Source organism: Lonchura striata, chromosome 8 (assembly GCF_050655825.1).
Source record: "Lonchura striata isolate lonStrDom1 chromosome 8, ASM5065582v1, whole genome shotgun sequence".
NCBI lineage: Eukaryota > Metazoa > Chordata > Aves > Passeriformes > Estrildidae > Lonchura > Lonchura striata.
Window position 1 is genome coordinate 4,218,574 of NC_140710.1, and position 22,753 is coordinate 4,241,326.

Below are 22,753 nucleotides of genomic sequence, written 5' to 3' on the forward strand. Positions count from 1 at the left end.
AACCTCACTGCTCTGTTCCCATAATCTACCAAATAATAGCAGTTAGCACTTGCATCTGCAAATCAGTGCACAGGCTCTCGCTCTAACTGTAATGGAAGTTTGTTTTTGTGTGAAACACTAACTTTCATGTCTATAACCGATTGTTGCATTCTGCATTTCTGTCAGATTTGATGACAGTCACCTCCTGAAGCTTTAACAAAAGGCAGAAATTCCCCCGGTGCTTCTGGCAATTACACATTAGTCTTTGTGGAGGCAGAAGATTACTTGCTGATTCCTGTTTGCTGATTCCATTATGTATGTATGCTCTAGTATATAATGGCTTGTTAATCCCTTAAAACAGCGTGGCTAGGAATATTCCTTCAAAACTGTATTTTGGTTCAATTAAAAAAAAAGAAAAAACAAACAACAACAAACCAGCCATCAAAAATGATGAATTCCATAGAGTCTCTTGTAACCATTGGGGTTTTGAAGATGATCTCTATCAGGGAACTTATCATTATGGGAACTGGACTGTGTGTGGTGTGGTGAACTGTTTCCTTTTGAAGATATTAATTTTCCTGTCACCAATTTGATGCAATCTGCTTGCAGACAAGCCAGGCAAGAGTAATAGAGCTGATGAAGACAGCTTGGTGTGTTATTGTGCTCTAAAATAATTCTGTTAGGATCCAGTCTCTCTCTTTCCTGAGATGAATTCCTGTTTTCTCTTGGCAGCATTTGAGATCAGCTGCAAGGCTCATCCAGAGCCCGTCCCCATGGAGAACTGCGGGGTGGTTTGGCCTTATTGAGGTCAGGTTTTACAAATTCATTAGGGGTACCTCAGTCTTGCTTGCAAAAAAAGCAGTGCTGTATGATGCCATGCTCTGTGAAATGGGATTAGGACCTGGAAAACAGAATGGCATAAAGGATTTGGCATAAAGGATTTGGCCTGTCTTGCTTTGTGCTTTGGTGCAAACCTCGCCCTGCCCTGCTGCTGTTCCACCCTGCACTGCTCTGTGCAGCTCACAGACCCAAGCCTTGGAGTTACCTCATGGAAAAATGGACACAACAGTCCCTGAGAAGCCTGGAAGTTCCCTTGGACCCCTTTTGTGTTCCTTGTATCCATGGTTGTCCCACATGGTGACAACAGTGAGCGATCATGGCCTTGCTGTAGGTCTGAGGGGAGGAGAGGACAGCAGAACATCCCTCTGCAATTCCCTTCCTATTGCTGGGGTGTTGTCCCTAAAAGCTTTAATAGACAGTCCTGTCCTTGCAGAGCTCATGATCTAGTAGAAAAGTTGGAGAGTGTAATAATATCCATCTTTGCACATGGAGAAAAGAGGTGCAAAGAGATTGAGCACAAGGTCACAGAGGAAGTCCTGTGACAGGACCAGGAAGTGAATTGCCTCCTCTGGGGTCTTCGTCCAGTGCTTTAATCACAAAACATGCCTTCACCTTTGTGCTTTTCTGTTATTTAATCAGCTGAGAAGAAAAATGCAAATTGATTTAATTAAAGGAGAGAGCAAATTTCTAATTTCAGGCTGGATCGTTCTATGGTTATGGAAATTTTGAGGAAAGGAGAGAGTAAGCATCTGTATTTTTTTCTTTTCTTGACAGGTGTATTTTCATTTACACAGCTGTGCAAAAATTATATTTATATGTTTTGTGACATCTAATTTTAGCCTTGGAGCAGATCTGATGTTGGGTTACCAAGAGGTGTCATTTTCTGGCTTGCAGAATAATCCTCCTCCTGGCAAAAAATCGGTCCTGTTTCTTCCCACAGATGTGGTTTCTTCCTTTTAAGTGTCTCTCAGAATTATTTTATACTCAATGAAGCAAATCCTCCAAAGGCTTCATTATTCTGATGGTAGCATCATCTGATTGAATATTTCAATCATAATGTCCTTTGGAGGATTTTAGCAGTTTCCACTCGGGATGTTGGAGGCTTGGATCTGTGTGTGTTCCCGAGGTTTTGAGGAACTGGTGTAGGGAATTGAGATAATTTCAGATGCACAGAGTTCATTGGAGAGGTAGATGGTAATGTCTGGCTGTTAACTGGAATACAGTAAATCATCCCTTTCTAAAAAAACACAAGCACAGCTTCTCTGAGCCCTGGTCAGCAAAGCATTTTAGCACATGCTTAGGTTTAAGAATGTGAGTGTTGTCCAAGTGTCCAAGTGCTCCTGCCATGCATTGGAAATCCAAAGGGCAGTAAAGTGTCACTTGTCAGATCCAGCTGCTGGGGACATCATGAGGATAGTCCACAGTTCCCAACTTCAGGAAAACCTGTAATGTTTGCAGTGTGTAATGCTGAGGTTCTCCCCGTGAGCTCTGTCCTGTGATCCCCTCCTCTTAGCTCGGTTTCCTTCCCCTCACATTCCCACGTTGCTGGGAAGCCTTGGTTCTTTTTCCTTGCTCATTGAAAAAAAAAATTTCAATATTTTGAAAGAAATACTGAAAGAGAAATCCAGGTTTGTTTTGTTGAGTTCCGACAGGGATGGCCGTTTCAGAGCTCTCTTTAGGGCTGTGAGAGCTCTTTGTACCTCATTGCCTCCTTCCCCTCCCCTCTCATCTCCTGCATGAAGGATTTTGGCACCCACCTTGGAAGGAGGAGCTCCTCAGGCTGACGTTGCCACCTCTGAATTGCTGAGGCATTGTCGGCGAGGCTGTTCAGCTTCTTCCAGCCTCACGTTAGGTTTTATGAACTTTAATGAACAGTATGTAATAAATTTACTGAAGAAATTGGGTTAGCCCGTGATTAACATTCAGAGTGATGCAGATGAGTGTACCAATGATGGGAACATGTGCTCACATCACGATGAAATGCAGATGAGAGGCCCTGGAGCAAGCCCAAGGATGTGGGCCAGCACAGTTTCATCTCTGTCAGCTTTAATCTGATCTCAGGTGCCACTGCTACCGGCCTGCAGGAGGAACCTCAAACCAGACCTCGACACGACTTCAGTTTTCTGTTAGGGGCCATGAAAACATTGCTTCACAACAAAGCTCCACATGTAGAAACCCGAGTCACTGTCCCTAAAAAACAATCTTTCTAGCAGTGGGGAAGAGAGGGAGAAATGGTTGGGAGGTGCCTCTTGGTTTGGTTTGGCTTTTACAAGGCACTGCTTTTTACTGAGCAGAGGATTCAGTCAATTGAAACCCAGCTGAGCCCATCGCTGTGTGACGGCGTCGTTGTGGGGAGCACAGAGAAAAATCCCCCCCGACCTCCCTTTTAAATGAAGTGCAAAGTAATGCTGGGAAAGGAAAGAATAAATCAATTTTAAGTGGTAATCTATGAAGTTGGACAGAAAATGATGAGAAATGAAGCAACTGGTCATAGGAAATTGACCTTGAAAATGGTGTTTATCTGGCGGCCGCAGTGGCAGAGCCCCGCTGCTGCTGTGGGCTGCTGCCTGAGAGGGAATTTAAATCTGAGTTTCTTTGCTTTGAGTCTCAGTTGGGTTTTGGGAGAGTTTCTTTCAGGACTGTGCTTTCTGACAGTTGTGCCAGTGGTGCAGCTCGGCAGCATCTGCCAGGCAGGATTTGTTCCTTTGTGGCAGCCTGGTATTTTGTTGTGTGTTTTGTTGTTATTTTGGGAGGAGAAGGGTCAGGAGAATCACTGTGGTTGTGTAACAGATACATATGTTAGGGACAGAGATGGTATTTTTACCTGGCTTTTAATTTCCATACAAATGAACTCATTAAAGCGAGCAAAAGGACAAATGAGTAATACATGTCACCTCTGCTATTTTAAACTGTAACACCTACTTACACCAGAAGGATGGCGATTGCAGTATTATACACATCTTATTTACAGTGAGGGGACAGCAGGATGTGGGAGGTGGAATAGATTGAGTTTTCACTGAAACTCTAGCAGAAAACAATTGGCAGAGTATTTCCGTGGTCTTTGTCTTGTAGGGCAAGTGGTCAGGGGTCTGTCAGATTAAATAAATGCTTTTTGGACCATGTTTTTATTCATTTTTGTGTACATCAGCTGTGTCCATAAGTGATCCTTATGCAACTCATTGAGGTGGGTCATTTGCTGCTCTCAGCACTTGCTTACTGGGTGCCTCAGGAATTCCCCACTCAAATGTGCAGGTACAAGTAGCCAAGTGCTAGACCTTGGAGAATAACCTAGTATTAACCTAGAAACCTTACTGAAAGATCAGAAATCCTTTTGTCAGTTCTGATGTTAACCACACAGGTGGGCTCTCTGGTTTGCTCACCTTTGTCATCACTGAGCTCCTCTGCCAGATCCTCTCTCATCAGAAGTCAGGGAGCAAACACAGGCAGGACAATTGTGGGGTAAGAGGGACCAGGACAAAACCCTGAAGTGCTCTATATCCTGTCATAGCCTTTGCTGAGGCATTGCTCGTGTTGGCCATTGCATGAGGTGCTCCAGGCAATGCCTGCAAGCAGCAGCAGCACCCACCTGAGCTCTGGGCTCCCAAAGGTTCCTGCTCCTGGATGGGACCTCGCTGGAGATGCTCCAGCTCCAAGGCCTTTCCCCTGCCTGGGAGCTTTCCCTGATCCACTCTATTGCTGGCTGGGGGCTGTGCACAAATCACCAACAGGACGGGACTGCTGTGGAACATCTCGAGCTGTTTATTTTTTAGCATCAGTCTCATTACATGGTTATGACAATGGGAAGATGCCAGCAGCTCACATCCCAGGCAACAGACCAAGAACTTAATGTTACTTTAAAAGCTTTTTGACCAATCACACAAAGCAGAAGCATATTGACAGTAGTTCTATCCAATCACTATAAATACACCTTTGGTGTATTGGTTAAAACAATGCTTGCTTATTTCAAATACAATACTTGCTTGTAAGCCTCAAGATACAATGCACAGAGCTCCATTATTAAGCTTAGAACTTCCTAATATCTCACCAGATATACTTTTCTGCAGCTTAGGGAGTTATTCTACCCAAGCATTAATACACAGACCATTGTTCTATTTGTCCTTTCTTTCTACTTCTTGTATAGTTTTTCTGCTGCAAATCTTATAGCTACTGCTTAGCTCTAATCACCATCCTGCTGTCTCTGCGGCCTGCCTTTTGCAGCGTGCCCAAAACCCTCTGATTTTAAGGAATCCCACACACTCAATCTGGGAGAGGGTCTGGGTTGAGCATTGGGAGCAGGAAAAGAGAAACGAAGGGACAGAGGTGGGAGGGAGCAAGGAGAGGAGAAGAGGGAGCCCCACTCCCAGCAGGGGAAAACTTGGATTGATCAAGCACAAGGGATGTTGGGTTGGTGCTGTTACCCCAGTGCTTGTGCTCTGATGGGAAGCAAGCAAATAATAAATCTGAGCAATGTTTTCAGACTCTGTGAAAATTAAGGATTTTGAGGCAAGCCTTCTCCAGATATTTAAAATTCAGCAAGCTTTTTTTGTCCTGGGTCTTGAGATGTTAATAACTTTGACTAATTGTCAACACCACCAATTACTATGACTGATACCTTATCATTTCCCACAATGAGCAATGCTAATTAAAATTGATTGTGCTGCTGTTCTGGCACAGCAGCAAGTTTCCTTTTCATTTTTTGTTTAAACATGAGCTTATTGTGCCTATTTGGTGAATTAAATAAGGAAAGCTCATTATTCTGATGTTTATTTTTGAGCAGGGGTTTTAAGCCACATTGGAAGCCTGTTACAAGTGTCAAAGAAATAGAGTTTGAATAAATTGTATTTTTGGAGTACCAAAACATACACCTAATAATAATATTTAGCACTTTCATACCACAGTGCTTTTTACATGATCACATTTCTGCACAAACGTAACCACTTCTATTATCTCTGTAAGGTGGGCAAACACTGTTATTGCTGTTTCACAGACACTGCAGCAGATATGCCAGAGCTTTGATTCCCTAATAGCAGAGCACTTCAAGCTATTCACTTCAATTAGGTTACAGATCCCCGTCTTACAGCACTCTGAGCTGCCTAAATTACAATTTTCAAGACTAGCATTGCTTGAATTTTATCTAAACTTGGCCTTTTATTTCTCTCTTTTTTTTTTTTTTTTTAAGCATGATTATTTATTTCTCCCAAGAGTAGGATCAAGAATCCATTGCTGCTGGTCTGCCCAGTGCTGTAAATGTTGATTCTGCCCATGCAGGGCCATGTAGGAGGGATGGGGCTGTGCAGCTTTGTGTCCTTCTGGTCTGAGTGCTTCATCAGCTGCATCTCCTGGTGTCAGGAAGGTCTGTTCTTTATTGGGTAGAAGCTGCTTGCAGGGAGGAGAGATGGCTGAACAACAGCATGGAACTCTGAAACTCCCATTATGTATTCCCTGTTGTACTCTGAATTTAGCTGTGGCTTTACATGAAGTTTTCCATGGGGAATATTTATGGGGTGTGTTATCATTGGAAGATGAACCTGGGTTTTTTAATTACTCTGCTGGTATCTTCTCCTTAAGTGGCCAATTGCAGTAAATAGCACAAGTCTGTGACCTTATCCTGCTGGAGATTGATTTAATCTGAACAATTTATTCTTTCCATGATCAATATGAAATGAGTTTATATGTAATGGATATAAATGCATGGAATTGTCTGAGATATTCCTTACTTCCTTCTACTTAGTCCATAAATTGAGTTGACGATTTCATGGTAATTATTAAAAAAAAGTCTTTTAAAGAATTCTGCATGTTGCACTTTTTCATAAACAAGATCTCCCTTAGGCTTTGACAAAAAGGGAATCCATGTTTGCCTGCTTGTGCCTTGAGTGAGCAGCTATAGAAGAGTGTGTCTATCAAAAAATATTTCATATTTATTGGGAAGAAACAGAAAAGACTTTTGGGAAGAAACTGAAAAGTCACTTGAAAGCAGGATTAAAATATTTATATTACAGAAACACCACCAGCTAAAATCGTATCTGAAAAGTAAATATTTCAGTCCTGAGCACTACTTTTTGATTATCTACAGCTACATGACTTTTCCTTGAACATTGATTTCTCCTGATCCTGATAGAGTTAGGAGCAACCCTGGAAATCTGTGGAGCTGCTTGTGTCGTGGTGCTACAAGTGACCCCAGTGCTCCTTGCTGGGAGCAAGGGGACCTGGCCAGCATGGCCTTGTCCCTCACAGTGACCAGGGAAAATGCTGGGGAAGTGGAAATTGTCACCCAGTGGAGCTGTGGGTGCGTGGGGTTTGTTTGGTGACACCCAGGGCACTGTTAGCAGGGGAAGCTGTGAAGCACCAACAATGCCAAGAGTGTCTCCCTGGAGCACACCAGACCTAATTCTCCTCTCATCTCTGCTGGTGTCTCTCCATGGACTAGGCTGAAGCTGCTCCTGGTTTCTGCTGTACAAAATCAGAGAGGAATCATGGCTGCATGACTCCCTTGGCGTAACCAGCTGCATGTGGAGGCAGAAGTTTTTTTTGCTTTCTTCTCTAGTATCAAATGTCCCCTGGAGTTTCATTGTGAAAAGTCAGTTATGAAAATTGAGAGTGTGAGGAGGGAGAATGTGTCATTTGGGTTGTGATTTGCTGTTAATTAAAGTTTAGTGTGACACATCCTTTATGTCTGGGGATTCCTGAGTCTCATCTCAGTGGCCTGGGTAGAACAGAGGAGCATCTCCATCGAGATCAATGCTCATTATTATTTTCCTCATTATCATCATGATCCTCATCAGTATTTGTTCTACAACACTGGCTGTGGAACAGAAGCACAGGCAGAGATGACCTTCGCTCCTGTTCAAAACCTTTCATTTTTAACAGATAAGAGACTCAGGGGCTGGGGACAGCAAAGTGACAGTGAGCTGACAGAGAATTAGATCCAGCTACTCAGAAGTTAGAATCAGCCACCTCAAGCACAGCAAGCATTTGATGGTCTGCCCACCTTGTTTTATTAGTTGACCTCTTGTAAAATCTGCAAAAAGGACCACAGAAAAAGATGTATCCCTTCAAGTTAGGGACTTGGACCTTTGCTTAAAATGTTTAAATTCAGTTATTTTGGAAGGTCTGGGACAGAAAAGACTCTTGCCAACCTGACAGCTCATTGCTTCTGGTTTGAGATGGAGGAGGAGGTGTGTGATTTCTGTGAGTCATCTTCTGACAAGCAGCTGATAATCCCCCAGCCATCCATCCCCTCAGTGCTGGTGCTTTTCCTTTTTGCTGATCAAAGTCATCTGAGGGTCAGGAAGTGGATGGCATTGTTAAGTCTCTGACATGGAAATGGTGGGACACAATCAGACTGGACTTGAGGAAAATTATTTTATTTCCACTTAGAACCAGAGTAGGATAGTGAGAAACAAAGAGAAAAACTAATACACCTCCTTCCACTTCTTCTCAGTCCCGAGTCCAGCTTTTCATGCCCAACTCCTGTACCTCCTCCTGGCCCAGCAATGCAGGATGTTTGGGAATGGGGGATTGTGGTCAGGCCATAGCAGACAGGCTCTCCATGGGAGTCATGTTAGGTTGCAAGTGTTTTTGTTAATCTTTTTTTGTCTAAATGCTTATGTAAGGGTTTTGTTGTTTTTCAGAATATCCAAGTACAAATAGATTTGTTTCATAAAAGAAAGGGCAGTGCCAATTTATTACAGGAAACAAACAGCACCCTTATTTTTTTCTGAAGAAAAGAAGGTTGTATGGCAAATTACGGAATTAACGAATCACTAAAAAAAATAAATAAATCCACATTTCTTCTTCCCCCTCCTCTGTTGAGGATCTGTTCAGCTTCACCCCAGTCTTCATTTTTGCTACATTAGTGGGTGCTCTGCAGTTCAAGCCCTGCACACCCCTGTGTGCTCTCGAGGCTGCTCTAGGAACGTGGTTTGGGGAAATGTTTTGGTTGCACCAAAGTGTTTCACACATCAGCTCCAGGAGGTGAAACCGTGTCCTGTTGGCATGTTTGCTGTGTGTAAGAAGAGGACTGGGGACCCAGAGGAGGTGGAAGCTGCTCCCTGTGTGTGAGTGCTGTAACCTGGAGGGTTTGTGTAGCACATGGGTGAATGGACTGTGGCGACACTGTTGAGGCAGGACAGGAATGAAGATACTCTGAGTCAGAAGGCAAGAGAATAGAACTCCGATTTATTTCAAAATACATCGCTCTTTTATACAGAGCTTCTTGCAGACCAGCTCTATGGGTCCTGAAGTGAAAACATCTCACCTATTGGTGTGTAGTGAATGATGCGCAGTGGCAAACATCTATAAACAATGTGAACAACAAGAGAGATAATGAACTTATTTACATTTTTTCTCAGTACTTTCTCAGGCTTCTGCCTGGTTAGAAATTTTCCGTTTTCTCTTTGACTGAATCTGAGACCTACACTGTGGCTCTGCTGTCCTGGAAATCACCCATGACCACAGAACTGCGGTGACCTTTGATCTCTCCAGGTCCTGAATCACACTTTGGGTGAGGTCTCTGCTGATTTTTGCAGCCAGCTACAGACCTAAAGCTCTTTCTGCATCTAAATGACTGGGAAGAGGCTGCACAAAATACTTCCCTCCTGAGAAAACACCTTTTATGGTGATAGGGGTGTTCTAGCACTATGGATTTTCCAAAAACAGATTTTATTGAAGGCCAGCAGGATTGCCAACGTGCATCTGGGTGTGCTGAGCAGCTGCAGGCACCCAGAGCTGGGTGCTGGGATGACTGTGGGGTTGGTGGAGGTTGATTTGCCCCATTTGCACAGCACAGCTAATGAACACAGTCCCTCCAGCTCAGCAGCACATCAGAACTGATCAGGAACAGCCTCTGCTGACCAGAATTATGGCAAAGCTGTGTTTGGTGCATGACAAATAGCAGGGCGTTGCATATTTTTCATTATTAGCTATGAATCCATACAATTAGTGGTAGAAAAGAAAATAATATTTATTTATCTGTGAAGTCTAATGATAAAATAATAGCCAAGGAAAGTATTGATTCCTCCCTTGACCACTCTTTCCAGTGGAAGGTGTGGAAGGTGTGGGGGGGGTGGAACTGAATGTTTTTTGAGGTCCCTCCCAACCTAAGCTATTCTGTGATTCTATGATAAAATAGGAATTTTAATTTTTCCACCAGTTTGCATGTACCAGAGTTGGCAGTACATCTTGTATGAGCATTAACTCCACTATCCTGTTCCCTTCCCTTCCTTCCACCAAAACTCACCTCTTTTTTCCCTTCCTGTGGGTGATGAGGGATGTCTGTGCTTGATGGATAGAAAGGACCAGGTGCCTTCTGGTGACACCAGGAAGAAAATGATCCGAGGAGTTACAGACCACTAAGCCTTTCATTTGTACCTCGTAAACTGGTTCAAATGATAAGGGAAAAAAAAAAAAAAGAAAACATTTGGGAGATGCTGATAAGATCAGGCTTATCCAGTAGAAAGGTAGTGTAGGATATGGCTGGAAGTGATAGGGAAAGCCTAGGCTTGATGACCCAGCAGGTCACTTACAGTCTTTCTCTCTTAATCTCTTAGAAGTCTTTGAACTTGTCAATAGGAAAGGAAGAGAGAGGAACTGGCTTATCTCATTTATTTACGATGCTGAAAGGTCTTTGCAAGGCCCCTTGTAGAAAGCAGTCAGAAAGACAAGGTGGGTGGGTGAAAGGGAAAAGTAGAGTCAGGAATCAAAACCTGAAGTGAAGATTAGGAATAAATGGGGAATTTTCACCACTGCAGAGGGTTAAACCAGGGGTTCCTTGTGTGTTCCTAAGTCCCGTGTCAGGTCTTTGATTTGGGATGGAGAACTGAGGGAAGGATAGCCAGGTCTGGGGTAGCAAAAAGCCACTGAGGTCAGTCAGGTCCAGGGAAGGCAGTGAGGGAGGACAGAACAACCTAAACAGTAAGTACATGACATAACCTCCAAAAAATGTGCTGTATTAATGAGTGGGTTTTGCCCACCCTGTGGTATTAGTTTGAGTATGATCTGGTCAAACCAGAAGCAAAAGTCTTTGGTTCTGCAGCCCATCTAGGAGGAGACCTTGGTGGGGCTGCTAATGGGGAGGAGATGCTTCCTCCCTGAACACCTCCCCAGCAGGGCCTGCAGTGCATGGCCAACTGTGCTTTTTCAGAAGCACAAAAGGGTTCAACAAACACAAATACAGTGTTATCTGAAAGGCCAGCAGTGATATTCAGTGTCAAAGCAGTCTCATTATTGAAGAAGCCCAAATCAAGAGGCTTCATGTAGCACTACTGGGATTTAAGTTAATTTTTTTCCTTCTGTTTAAACTCTGCATTTGTTTCTTTTCAACAGCTGTGTCTGTCTTTCTGTCCTAAACACAGATCTTGAGTAAGGGTTAAACAAACATCATTTATTTGCATTCCCTGCTCTCTGTCACAGCTGAGTGTGTTCCCTGCATCACTGATTTAAAAGACAGCCCCACCTCTTATCTGATGGAGCCTCCTGCCTCCCTTCCATTCCTTCCCATCCCTCTGCCTTTCTCCACCGCTTTTTAAGGGAGAAGAGCCACTGGATGTCCCTTGGAATTTCCGGGGCTGAAGTCCTGGGTGCTGCTAATGAGCAGTGAGAGCCTTTTAAGGAACTGAAACATTGCATTGTTATGATTTGGGAAACAAAAGCTGAATTAGAACTCTAACACTTAACTACGGCATCCCACTTTATTTTCCTCTAATGCAGGCTAAGCTGCCTTACAGCAATCTTTTAAATGTAATGATTGAGACTATTATAGGAAATACTATACAAAGCAACATTTTTTTTTCAGCCTAAATAATAAGTAGGGCAAGGTTTTAAATGAGGCTAGAGTAATGAATGCCGTACAATAATTTTGATGATAAATTTCCCCGGAGGATAAAGTGGAAGAACAGAAGCAGGCTGTATTTAATCATGCAAAGTTAAAGGAATGCAGACCAACAAATATTTATAGAAATGTACAGATTTTCTAACCTTTTCTGATATATTCTTGCCCCTTTTCACCTGAGAGACTTCGCAGAAGTTCAGGTCTTTCAGCGGGTAATAATCAGGAGGAGGAATTGATCACATAAGGTCAAGTGTTTCTTTGATGTAGAGCACAGAAATTCCTGCTTCCTTGCAGGCTGGAGGACTCAAACAATGAGACATTTGTTTTTCACAGCTCTTTCATTCATCAGCATGTCTGAAAAGCTTGCTTTGAGCAGATACACAGCATGGGATGACACATCCTGCAGCTGACCCAAGGAGCTGTGTCCCCAACAGAGCAGGGCACTGTGCAGAGATCCCCTTCCCAAAGCAGCAGAGTTGTCCTTGTGGTGAGACCTGGGCTTCCATGTGCTCATCAAGCTCAAAGCCTCTGTCCTGTGCTCCATCACCAGGCACAGACATGCCCTTCCCATGCCTGCAGCAAAGGTCATCCATCCTCCTCAAAGATGCTGCTCCTCAGCTCTAGCTTCTTCTCTTAGTCTTGATGACAAAAGCATGGCTTCAAAAACTAAAGGACAGTATAAAAAAAAATCACTGCTGACACCTGGCTTGGCACATTCCTGGTTGTTCTACATGGATGCACTTGTGGAAGGGTTAGACAATCTATAAAGTAAGCTAATCACTCCATAAGGTTGGGTTGCTTTATGTTTTTGGGTTTTTTTTTTAATAACTGTTAAAGTAGGGTGTTTCAGCTCAACCTCCAACAGCATCCACTTGGCAGAGGCAAAAACCTGAGGATTTCTGTTCTGCTGATCAATACTTACAGCATATATTGATTTCCAATTGAGGTGTTAACATTTTAGCTCTTGGAAGTGCTCTTGATATCAATTTTCACCTTGCCTGGTGTTCATTGCATGCTGAACGTTCTGTCAGTGAGTGAGCTCGGATCCCATCTGGAGGTGTTACGAACAAAACAGCCTGGCTGGGACACTTGGCTGGAACTAAGTACTGACACTGAAATGTTAATTAGCTAATCGCTCCTGGGAATCACCTACCGCCCCACCCTCACTACCATTCTAGGACTGGGATGCAAAATAGAGAGACCAGTGGAATCATGGGAGGGGGTTTTGGGGATGAAAACACCCCTAAATGGAAGGCTGGGCACAGTGGAGGGGGCTGGATGGGTGTGCTGGTTGGGGAAAAGGGAACCACATCCCTGGTCTGTGTCTGACCTGTCACCATAGCCTGCAGGGGACCAGACTGGACTGGGCTGTGGGAAGCAGGAACAAAGGAAAACACACTTCTGGTGTCACCAGGAGGGAAGGAGAGGGGACGGTCTGCTGGGACTTCAGATACAGACTGGACACCTCTGCACCTCCAGCTACCAGCGTGCCACAGACACTCCAGGGACAGACTCTGCACTCCTTCTCCCCTTTTGGCTACCGGGAAAAAGCTACAACAGCAGGGGCGAGCTCCGTGTCGAGGCCCCTGCCGAGCTGACTTCTTAATAAAGAGCTGAACATTAATAAAGGCATAGACCCTGTTCATTTCAGAGGGACCATTAATTCCAGCCACTTCAAGACTGCGGCGCGCAAAGATTTACTCGCCTTGCGCAAGCATCGTGGTAGCACGAAAAATCTGTGTTTAAAGCAGTGACCCGAGAAATGCTTTCACTCCAGCCTGGCACAGGCTGCCTCTACTTTCTCAGTCTGTGTAGTCATCTCTGAAATCATAGAATAAGCTAATAAATAGTGCTGTTTATTATGTTCGTGCTGTTTCGGCGCAATAATTCATAGCCAAAGAGCCCGGGGTGGCGGGCTCAGCTTGCTGGGTGGCTGGGTTTTGTTTAAGCAATAAGACACACATGATAAGCAGCGTGTCCCTTGGGGATTGTGCCTCCAGTAGTGTTAGGAGGCACAAGGTCAAAAGGCTCAGTGACTTTAACTACCTGAGAAGTGCCGCGTAATCCCCTGCAAATGGGCTGTCTACAATGTCTTATTGCTGTATCGGAGAGGGAATTATTTCTTTTTAAAGGCAGCCACATGAATTCACTCTATAATTGGCACAGGGCTGACATCACTGGCTGCCAATCAGAAATCCGCTTTGTCTAGGATTTTAACACCTTAATTTCAAGTCGGGGTCATCTGAACAAACGGATTTTGTTAAAATGATGTTCTATCCTCTTTGTGCTCTGAGTCCCATCTGCCCATTTCATGCTGTGTGTGCCCACGTTGTGGATTGCTCTGCAGTAGCTTTTGTGTCATCATCAGGCACCAAACAGTGACTGCAAAGTCTTTGCAGAGTTGGTGACATGGGAGCCATGGCCTGGGTTATGGTGCCTGGGACATTATTTAGGCTCAGAAACCCCCGGGATCGAGGGGAGGACAGACAGCCACATGAGCACCTGGGGAGGCAGCCTGGGATCTCAAAATAATTGCCTAGCCATCAAACCCTTCCAGCCCATGCTGTCTTTTCCTTTTTATTGGCAAACATAACACCAAAATAATAAAATCATCTGGATTTACTGTTGGTGAAATGAGCACACCTAGGTCAGAGCTTTACCAGCCTGAGCAGACGAGGAGCAGGATGTTTATCCCAATATTGAGGGGACCAGAGGCAGTTGCTGCCCTTTTTGGGAGGGAGGAAGAGGGATCCCAGATGGGAAGATTTCCCCTTTATTTCTCCCCACTTTAAGCTCCAGCAGAAGCAAAGATAAAGGCATACCCCACAGGAATTTCTCTGCAGCCCCTTGTGCTGGTTTTGCTGTCCTCCAGCCAACAGCTGCTCCTTTAGCAGAGGAGAGGAAATCCTGTGGTCCACCCCAGAGAATGCTTTTCCTTTGGGAAAATGGGAATAGATGCCAGAGGTCACGACTTCTCTGTCTTGGTCTGTCAGTGGGTGGGACAAGGGCATCTCTCGGGGAGGCTGTGAAATCCACAGCCGAGGAAATGCTGTGAAAGTTGCTGCTCAGCTGCCCTGGAATTTAGGGACAAAGCGAGAGGAATCCTCACCCTGTCAGAGGGCAAAAATTTGACAAATAGTTTTAAAGGCTTAAAATAAATCTATCTTCATAACCTGACTGCTGTGCTTTTTTCCTTAGGTGTGTTATAGAGGTAATGATACTTCTACAGTGAACTCAATTAACCTTCTGCAGCTTTCCGTGTGACAGGGAATCCTAAATCTTCTGTTTTATGAGTGCATGTGCAAAATTTGAAGCTACTCTGAACTTAGCATTAATAAATGCCCTTTTCTAATTGGTGCCCATTTGTTTGTTTTCTTTTGCAGTGAGAAAGACATGGTGGCTGTGAGTGGAATGTAGTGTTCATGGTTGGAAAGAGATTTCCACACAGGACAGAGGTATTATTATTGTTATTATTATTATTTTTTTTTTTTTTAAGAATCTGCTTCTTGTGTGTGGATGCCTTTGGAGTTTCCATTGTTCAGTGATGTTATAAGGTGATCTTCAGGACTATTTTTGGTTCTCTGCATTGTTTTGCATAAACGGACATCCGTTGACAATAAGAATGATTTGATTCTCCTCTGTCTGATACACAATGCATTATATAGTGTCCTTTAGAAGTGCTGTGGAAAAAAAGGATGGGGTACAAAACCTGTTTATTTAGGGTGAAAAATCTGTGTATTTAGGCTTCCACAGCTCAGTTTCCCTACAAAACTCCCTTCTGATAGGTGCACACTGCATCAGGACACTCAGTAGTGTTTGCTCCTGCTTGGCTCCAGAGATCTTTGCATGAACACATTCTGTGGAGAGCAAAATGTTTCATCTGGGAGGGAGGATGTCAGCGATAAATGAGAAAAACAAGAGAAATGGATGATGGCCCATAATGCAAACCCCATAATATAATCATTGTTGTTTGATAAAAGAGACACTTGGAGCAACTCTCCGTGCCTTGCTAGGTATGTCTGGATTTATTATTCAAAAAGACACAATCAAATCTCTTCATTCCGTTGACAAATGGGAGCTATTCAATTCCGTATCTGCCTCTTATTTATAGCATATAGAGGGGTGATTTATATGCTGGCTGCAGATCTTCCAAAACAGTTTTAATTAGCAGCATTGGCTATTGGAATGAGAGTCCTGTAACTTCTCTGTCATACACATCCCCTTAAAATTGAAGGGAAATCTTACTCTTTGCCAGGCAACGTTTCTCTTATTTTTTTGGTGATGCCAGCAAGAAAATGCATGTGTGCTTTAGGTTGAGTTGCTGCTTGCAGCTCTGAGGGGCAGGCAGGGGAGGGTGAGGAAGAAATTGCCATTTATTGGCGAGCCTTGGGAGGACAGGGCTGTCCTTGGGGCGTTGGCAGCACCAGCACCTTGGTGTTTGAGGCCAAAGTAAGCACCAAACACACCAGGGCCAGCTTGGGCTGGGAGCACTGCCATTCTGGGATTCTGCTGTGCATTTCTGTGCTTGGAGGAGGATGGATCTGAGCTCCCACCTCGCCGTGTCCCGTGGTTGGGCGCTGAGCCCTCTCGGCGCTGTCGCGGCGGTGCGCGCACCGATGTCTGTGCTGGGAGCGTTGTCTGGAGATGCAAGAAGCATTCCAGCATTCCCCCTGCTCCTCAGAGCTGCTCTGCCTCGTGGGCTAATTGGTACCCCTGAGGTTCAGAGCAGAGGCAGGCACGGCGCGGGGGGCAGCCCGGCAAAGGCGCCGCTTTGAGTCTCTATTATTTCCACGCATCTGATAGGAATGTGATCCCTTTGAGACCTCAGCCTATCTGTCAAAGCTGAGATCAGCCAATAGGTTCAAAAGTTATTTGGGGAAGCAATGAGTGACAGAACAATTGCACAGCTCTTGTTTTTTTCCTGAGAAACCAGGCTAGAAAAGCGCAGGAAACATAAAGAGTATTTTTTGTGCTTTATGCAGTGTGTGTAGCATGCAGAATGCTCTGTTGTTATGCTTCCACTGATCTTTTTTTGACATAAGCAATGCAGTCATTCTGTCTTTGCATCAAATAAGTCTTTGTACTGCTTGTCACCAGCTCACAGTGTCTCTGTCTGTGTGTAAACTTGGTGTTTTCTACATCCCCCTGTCACAACTGTGCTGCTGCCTGCAGCTGGGTGGTTCTGCTCCAGCTCTGGGTGCTTTACAGCACTGCTCCATTGGTGATATTTACTCAGGAGAATAAGAAAACCTTAGGAAATCTGAAGTTTGAGGTTGAAAATAGCATGAAAAGAGAGGACATGAGCACTGGACCTGGTCACAGAAGTTTGGTGTCTTTACCTCCTCCCTTGGAGGAGGTCAAGGAAAGAAGGCACAACTGAGAGAGAAGACTGGATGAAGTTCATCCCTGCTCTGCCAACACTGTATGTTTGTGGTGCTTGGGAGACTGATGGGAAAATGAGGAATTAGGAAATGAGGACACAGAAAAAAATCCTTCTACAAGCAAGCCTGAAATTAAAGTGGTCAGAAAGAAGGAATGGAAATGATTCCTGCAGTTTGCAATGGGGAGATGATTGGCTCTGCAGCTTGGACAGCGAGGCATCCACGGGTAACTCACAAATTTGGAGAAAAAACTTGCAGTTCTTGGGCTGAATACAAGTTAGATTTTTTTTTTTTTTAAACTAGAGAAATGGTGTGTAGGTATTTTATTTCATTTTCTGGGCATATTGATAAAGCACACTGGTTAAGGAAGCTTTCAAATTATTAACATGTTCAGCCTTGTCTTGGAGCCAAGTGAGCAGTATTTGGTGAGCTGTCTTTGGGCATTACACTAAGTGCTTTTCTACTGCAATTCTAATAGAGTGTAGGGCTGAATTTGATAGTGTTACCTTTTAGTGATTAGAGAGTGAAGGGCTTTCAGTGTGTCTGTACTGCAGAGTTTGCTTTGATTGATAAATTGGGCATTATGCATTTCATAATTTTTTAATTCTGCCTTGAAGTAATGAGATTCCTTCTTCAAATTCCTCTTTGCATTAACATTTTGAAAATATTTTGGAGGTATGAATGGGGAAGGAAAAGAAAGAGGAGAGAACAGTTTTAATCACAAACACTTAAATTGCGCATTATTCAGTGGCACAGGCTAAACTCTGCTGGAGAAAGATACTTCTAAATTACCCAAATATTAACACTGTAATTATTGAGCATGGATAACAATTATGAATTATGGATCAGTCAGGGAAGCAAAGTCATAGTTGCCTTATAGAGAAAGGTATGATGGGAATGTGCAGGAAGATGATTGAGGATTCCCTCTTCACATTTCACAGGGTCTTTCATAGGGAAAGTGCAACCCCAAAACACTCAGGGAGTATCCCACTACCCAGTGACTCCAGCAGGAGCTCCAGCAGTGCTCACTGTTAGGATATATATATTTATTTCTCTGAATCTGGGGTTGCTCTGGCAAGAGCTCCTGCCCTATTGCTCTCCAGCTCTTGAGATTAACCCACAGATGCTCTTTTATCAGTTTTCCAGTTTATACCTACCCAGCTTCTTGCCTTTTCTTCTGCCACATCTATTTTCTCCAGACAAACCCAGTTCTGTTTTACTTTGGGTTTTGTTTTTTTTTTCCTTAGAGGAGGGCTGTAATATATTTGAAGTGTCTGCCATTAACTTTTGAGATTCAGTGACCTTTTTTAATCAGGAAGGAGGTTTTTTTCAGTTCTACGGGAAGAATTAATCATATGTAAACTGTTTGCTTTAAAAAGTCTCTTACCAAATGTGGGATTTCCCAGGTAGCTTTCAAAAGGTCAGAGGCTGGAGGCAGAAGCTGAGAGCAGCTGGAGAGCACTGCAGGAGGACAAACCCCCTCTGAGCAGGTTCAGAATCAGGGAGAGACCTGTGGTAACACAAGGCACTGGGGAGAACCCATTGTGTTTGAGAGGCTGGACCCAGGCCAGAAATTTGGAGTACACAGAGTGGCACTGTGCTGTTGTACCATGCTGACATTTGCCTGCAGTATTCTCCTGTTTCAAAAGCAAGTTTTTGTGCTTTCGACAAAATGTTCCTTGGCCCTACAAGATTGAAACAAATTTGGGTGAAGGAAACCATGAGAATTTTGGCTAAATTTCCAGTCAGCTGCTGGTACAGTCCCTTCTCCCAGGTGTGCAGGGAGCTGGGGTCTCTAAAGGAGGTTTCCCTTGTGGACCCAGTTTCTGCCAGCTCTTGGTGTGGTGCCAGCTCCTGGTCCGTGGTGGCAGGTGGCTCCAGAGCTGCCCCTGCAGACTCCCAAAAAACAGAGAGGTTTTTGCCCACAGCAGGGCTTTCTGTCCTGGGTAAACACATTTCATAAAGATCATTTTGGGGGATTTCACAGTGTAACAATCCCCTTTTTCCTCCAGCCTCTGCAGCAGTGAATGTGGGACCTTCTAGCTCCAGGTTAGAGCCACAGAGGGAGAAGAGTTGATGGAGAAAAGTGCAGCTGTCAAAAGAGAGGGACAGTCAGTGTCATCAAAGGCTGCAGTGTGTTGGGGTACAGGGTCCTTGCAAAGGAAGATTCCTTCTCTGAATTTTAGACAACTCTGCCAAATTCTTTAATGTGTTTTTTATGTGTTTTGCTGTACTTAGTAGTGGTTTTTACCTGCTGTGTCTCAGTGAAGCTGATTTTGGAAGATGTCTCACAAATTAGGTACAGTGCAGCGAGTGTTTGGTTTCCTACATGCAGCTCTGTTGTTCACCCCCCTCAGCTCCTGCAGATGATGCAGTGGAGCCTGTTCTGAACTTGCTTTCAAGGTTTTATCAAGCCTTGGTGAATAATTATTGCATTTGTTGTTGAGGGGAGTCCATCTGGAGGGTTTCACTCACAGAAGCACATCTTGTGACAGAAAGGGGAGTTTTCCAGTCTCAGGGGAAGCACACAGGTGAAGGGAGGGAGATGCCACCCCACCAGCCACCCATTTGCAGTGTGTGCTGTTCCCCAGGGATGGATTCAGGCCTGATCCCAGCCACTCTTCAGAGGGACTCACTCCAGGGTGGCTCAGAGCCCAGGGGCTCCTCCAGCTCATCCTGCAGCAGTGAAGTGTGGGCATTGCTCTTTCTCCCAATGATTAAAGGACACAGCTTTCTGTTCAAAGAGTTCATTCCCCAAAACCATTAAGGGAAAAGTTATGTGCTAGAAACATTTCCACCCGATCCAGAACACACAGGAAGTCTGAATATGAATGATTTAAAGACTATGGGAAAGCATAAAGATGTTAAGGTGAATTTACTACTTTGTTCAGCACATAGATTGTGTGAAGGGCCTGGAGTATGAATTAAAGAAAGGTTCCAGCCATGAGATATTACAGTTTAATTCAGACATTAGTACAGCCAGGGAGAAGACAGTAATGTATTGCACATCTAAATAGGATTTCCATACTGGATTGCACCTGTGATCTATATGGGCAGTGCAGCCTCTGTCAGGAGGAATAATGTGATGGGGATAATAGGCAGCAGTGGAAGGATTTACCTGGAGCAAGCTCTGCTGCTAATAGCTGGCTCATATCCCAACTAACCATGAGAGCTCATTGGTATCATGTCCTGTTGGATGTGAGGGAGGATGTTCTCCTGACCTTCAGCAGCCTCAAGGTGTTAATGAATCACTCACATCTGCCCTTTGTTCATGTCAGCCAGCACCACCTTCTGTGGGACAATGTGTTTAAAAACAAAAGGATTTTTTTTTAAAGGCAGTTTGAAATATTGTGTTGTCAGTCATCTGCTACCACACTTCAGCACTGAGGAGGTGGGACATTACAGAGCCCATGTTCTCTTCATTAAATTACTCATTATTCAAATTGACCAATGCCCCATCAATTTTTATTCATCCCTTCTCCAAATTTTAGATGGTACCACTTTTCCTTGCTTCTAAAAATATTTGTAGATGGTACTTAAGCCTTTTAACTGTTTTTTTTTCCTTTTTTCTTTTTCCTTTTTGAGGTCAGGTGTGCCAGTTTCAGTCAAGGCAAGATAAACTTTTAAAGTGTCATTCTTGTTTTAGTTTCTCTAGATCTTTGCTTTTGACCACTTCTGTTTGTACACCTGTGACTTTCCTGGAGCTTTTATTTCTCATAGAAAACCTGGAGGAAATAGAGGTGGCTGAGGGACAGCACTGTGCCTGTGCCATGCGTGTGCTACAAGAGTCGCCTCAGCCCTCTGGAGGCTTTCTTCCTCCTGATTTTTAAAATTTTTTTTTCCCCCTGGTTTAAGCATTTCCAGCAATGGCTCTGAAGTAATCCCAGAGCTCTGTCTCTTCCCATTTTTTGGCTGAGGAGGCTTTGCAGTGTGTGCTGCAGGGGCAATCGACCCGGGGTCTGTTGCACACGAGCAGCTCTGCCAGGTGTTTGCTGCTCTCTCTACAAACAGCGAGAGCAGATGGGCCAGGGAAGCACCTTGCTCTCGGTGGGTCTGGAGAATGAGCTCATTATCCAGCCAGTGGCCTGTCACAGCAGCCTCATTTACCAGTGGCTGGTGTAGAAAACAAACCCTGGAGAGCTGAGCCTGGCGGGGCGGGAGCGCGGCGCGCCAACCGCGGCGGTGCTGCTCGGCGAGTTGGGTTTGAGGGATAGGGAGGGCACCTGGAAAGGCAGAGAGTTACAAATAGGCATCAAAAAGCCTCATAAAAATGACAGGAAGTGCTGCTTTTGGGAGTTAAAAAATGGCACATGGAGAGGGGGCACATTTCAAGGCTGATTCTGAAAGTCCCTTTCCCTCCTGTGCTCAGGTGGGGCTGGTCTCTTTCTCCAGACAGAACCAGAGCACACAGCCTCAAGCTGCATCAAGAGAAATAGAGGTTGGATATTAGGAAAAAGTTTTTCACAGAAAGGTGATAAAGTTCTGGAATGGCCTGCCTGGGGAGTGATGGAGTCACCATCCCTGGATGTGTTTAAAACCAGACTGGATGTGGCACTGGGTTCCGGGGCTCAGTTGTGTTAGGGCATGGGTTGGACTCAATGATCTTGAAGGTCTCTTCCAACCCAGTCACTCTCTGAATTCTGTGAATTCCTTAGGTGGTACCTCCACCAAGTATTCCTTAAAAAGTCCAGAAAGTATTAACAAAACACGCTTAAAGAGTGTGATGTTCAAATATAAAAAAGGACCCAAACCTCCCAGGTTATGTTAGACCAGAGAGGCAACTGAACAGCTTTCCATCTGTCTCCTCTTGAATGCCACCTGGGAAACACCTCTGACTGTGCTCACAAGGTTGAGGATTGCAGGAGTCCTTTGCTTGCTGATAAAGATACAAAAAAAATTTGGCACTAGTTACTCAGAGGAATGTAAAAAATGTCACAGCTGGCAGCAGTCTTGGAAAGAGAAAGTGCAGGAGTGGGAAACTTCAGTTTATTTGTAGCAAAATCCATGAGGAGCGTGGGGGAAATTGTTGTCAGTGGGTTACTCTGTGGATCTGTGAGTGTGTGATTGATAGTGTCTTAAGAGTATTAAGCTCCCTGCTTCAATATTATTGTTGGGAAATCTGGCTGCTTGTATAATCCCAACATTTATAATCCCAAATTTTATATAGGCAGAGCAAATAGTATGAACCACTGCAGTGAGGAGTGGGGTCCTGTGTGGAGTGGGAATGTGTCATCAAATAAACCCTTGATTGACCCCAGTGACTCCTCCGGTGCGGGGAGAAGTGGGAGACCACTCCAGCTTTCAATTAGGCAGAATTTCCTGTTTTTAAAATGCCTAAAGACAACAAAACCATGTCCCAACAGGCTGCTTCTGGGGTGTTTTGTGTTAAACTGGTGCCTGGCACAGCTGGCACAGCGATGGAGCGTAACCTTTGCAGTAGGTGAGGAGCTGGAGGCAGACAGATGTTCCCGTGTCGTTGGCTGCCATTGTGCATTCCCTGCCCACACAGATGGTCCTGTGGAGCACCCTGGCAGCCTCTCCCTCCCCACACCCCTTCCCACCTGTTGGCACTTCCAGATCCAGCAGAAGAGCGGCTGGGATCCGGGGAGAGCAGGACAAAAAGACGCAGCAGCACTTCTGGCTGTGAAACGAGGCAAGCTGTGTGCAGTGCATAGCAAGGAAGCCAACAATGAGGCCTCACCCCAGAGCAGGAGCTTTCTATCCA

The 22,753-nt window shown here is 44.5% G+C and overlaps 1 protein-coding gene across 13 annotated transcripts in view; it reads left to right on the forward strand.

The window, feature by feature from the left end:
* The window catches only part of DAB1 (DAB adaptor protein 1), a 418,779-nt gene that overhangs the window by 190,470 nt on the left and 205,556 nt on the right, over window positions 1–22,753 (forward strand). For 8 of the 13 annotated variants that reach the window (XM_085586179.1, XM_085586176.1, XM_085586177.1 and 5 more), the window contains exon 2: window positions 15,031–15,102. The exons of 1 other annotated variant lie outside the window; for it this stretch is intronic. Coding sequence is in view for 1 of the 12 variants with exons in the window: in XM_085586175.1 (XP_085442301.1) it covers window positions 17,119–17,254 (136 nt within the window). In the remaining 11 variants the exon portion in view is untranslated. Of the gene's footprint in view, window positions 1–15,030; window positions 15,103–16,668; window positions 17,255–22,753 lie in introns of those variants that run through there. 4 more of the 13 variants (XM_085586175.1, XM_085586191.1, XM_021542176.4 and 1 more) reach the window with 4 other exon arrangements.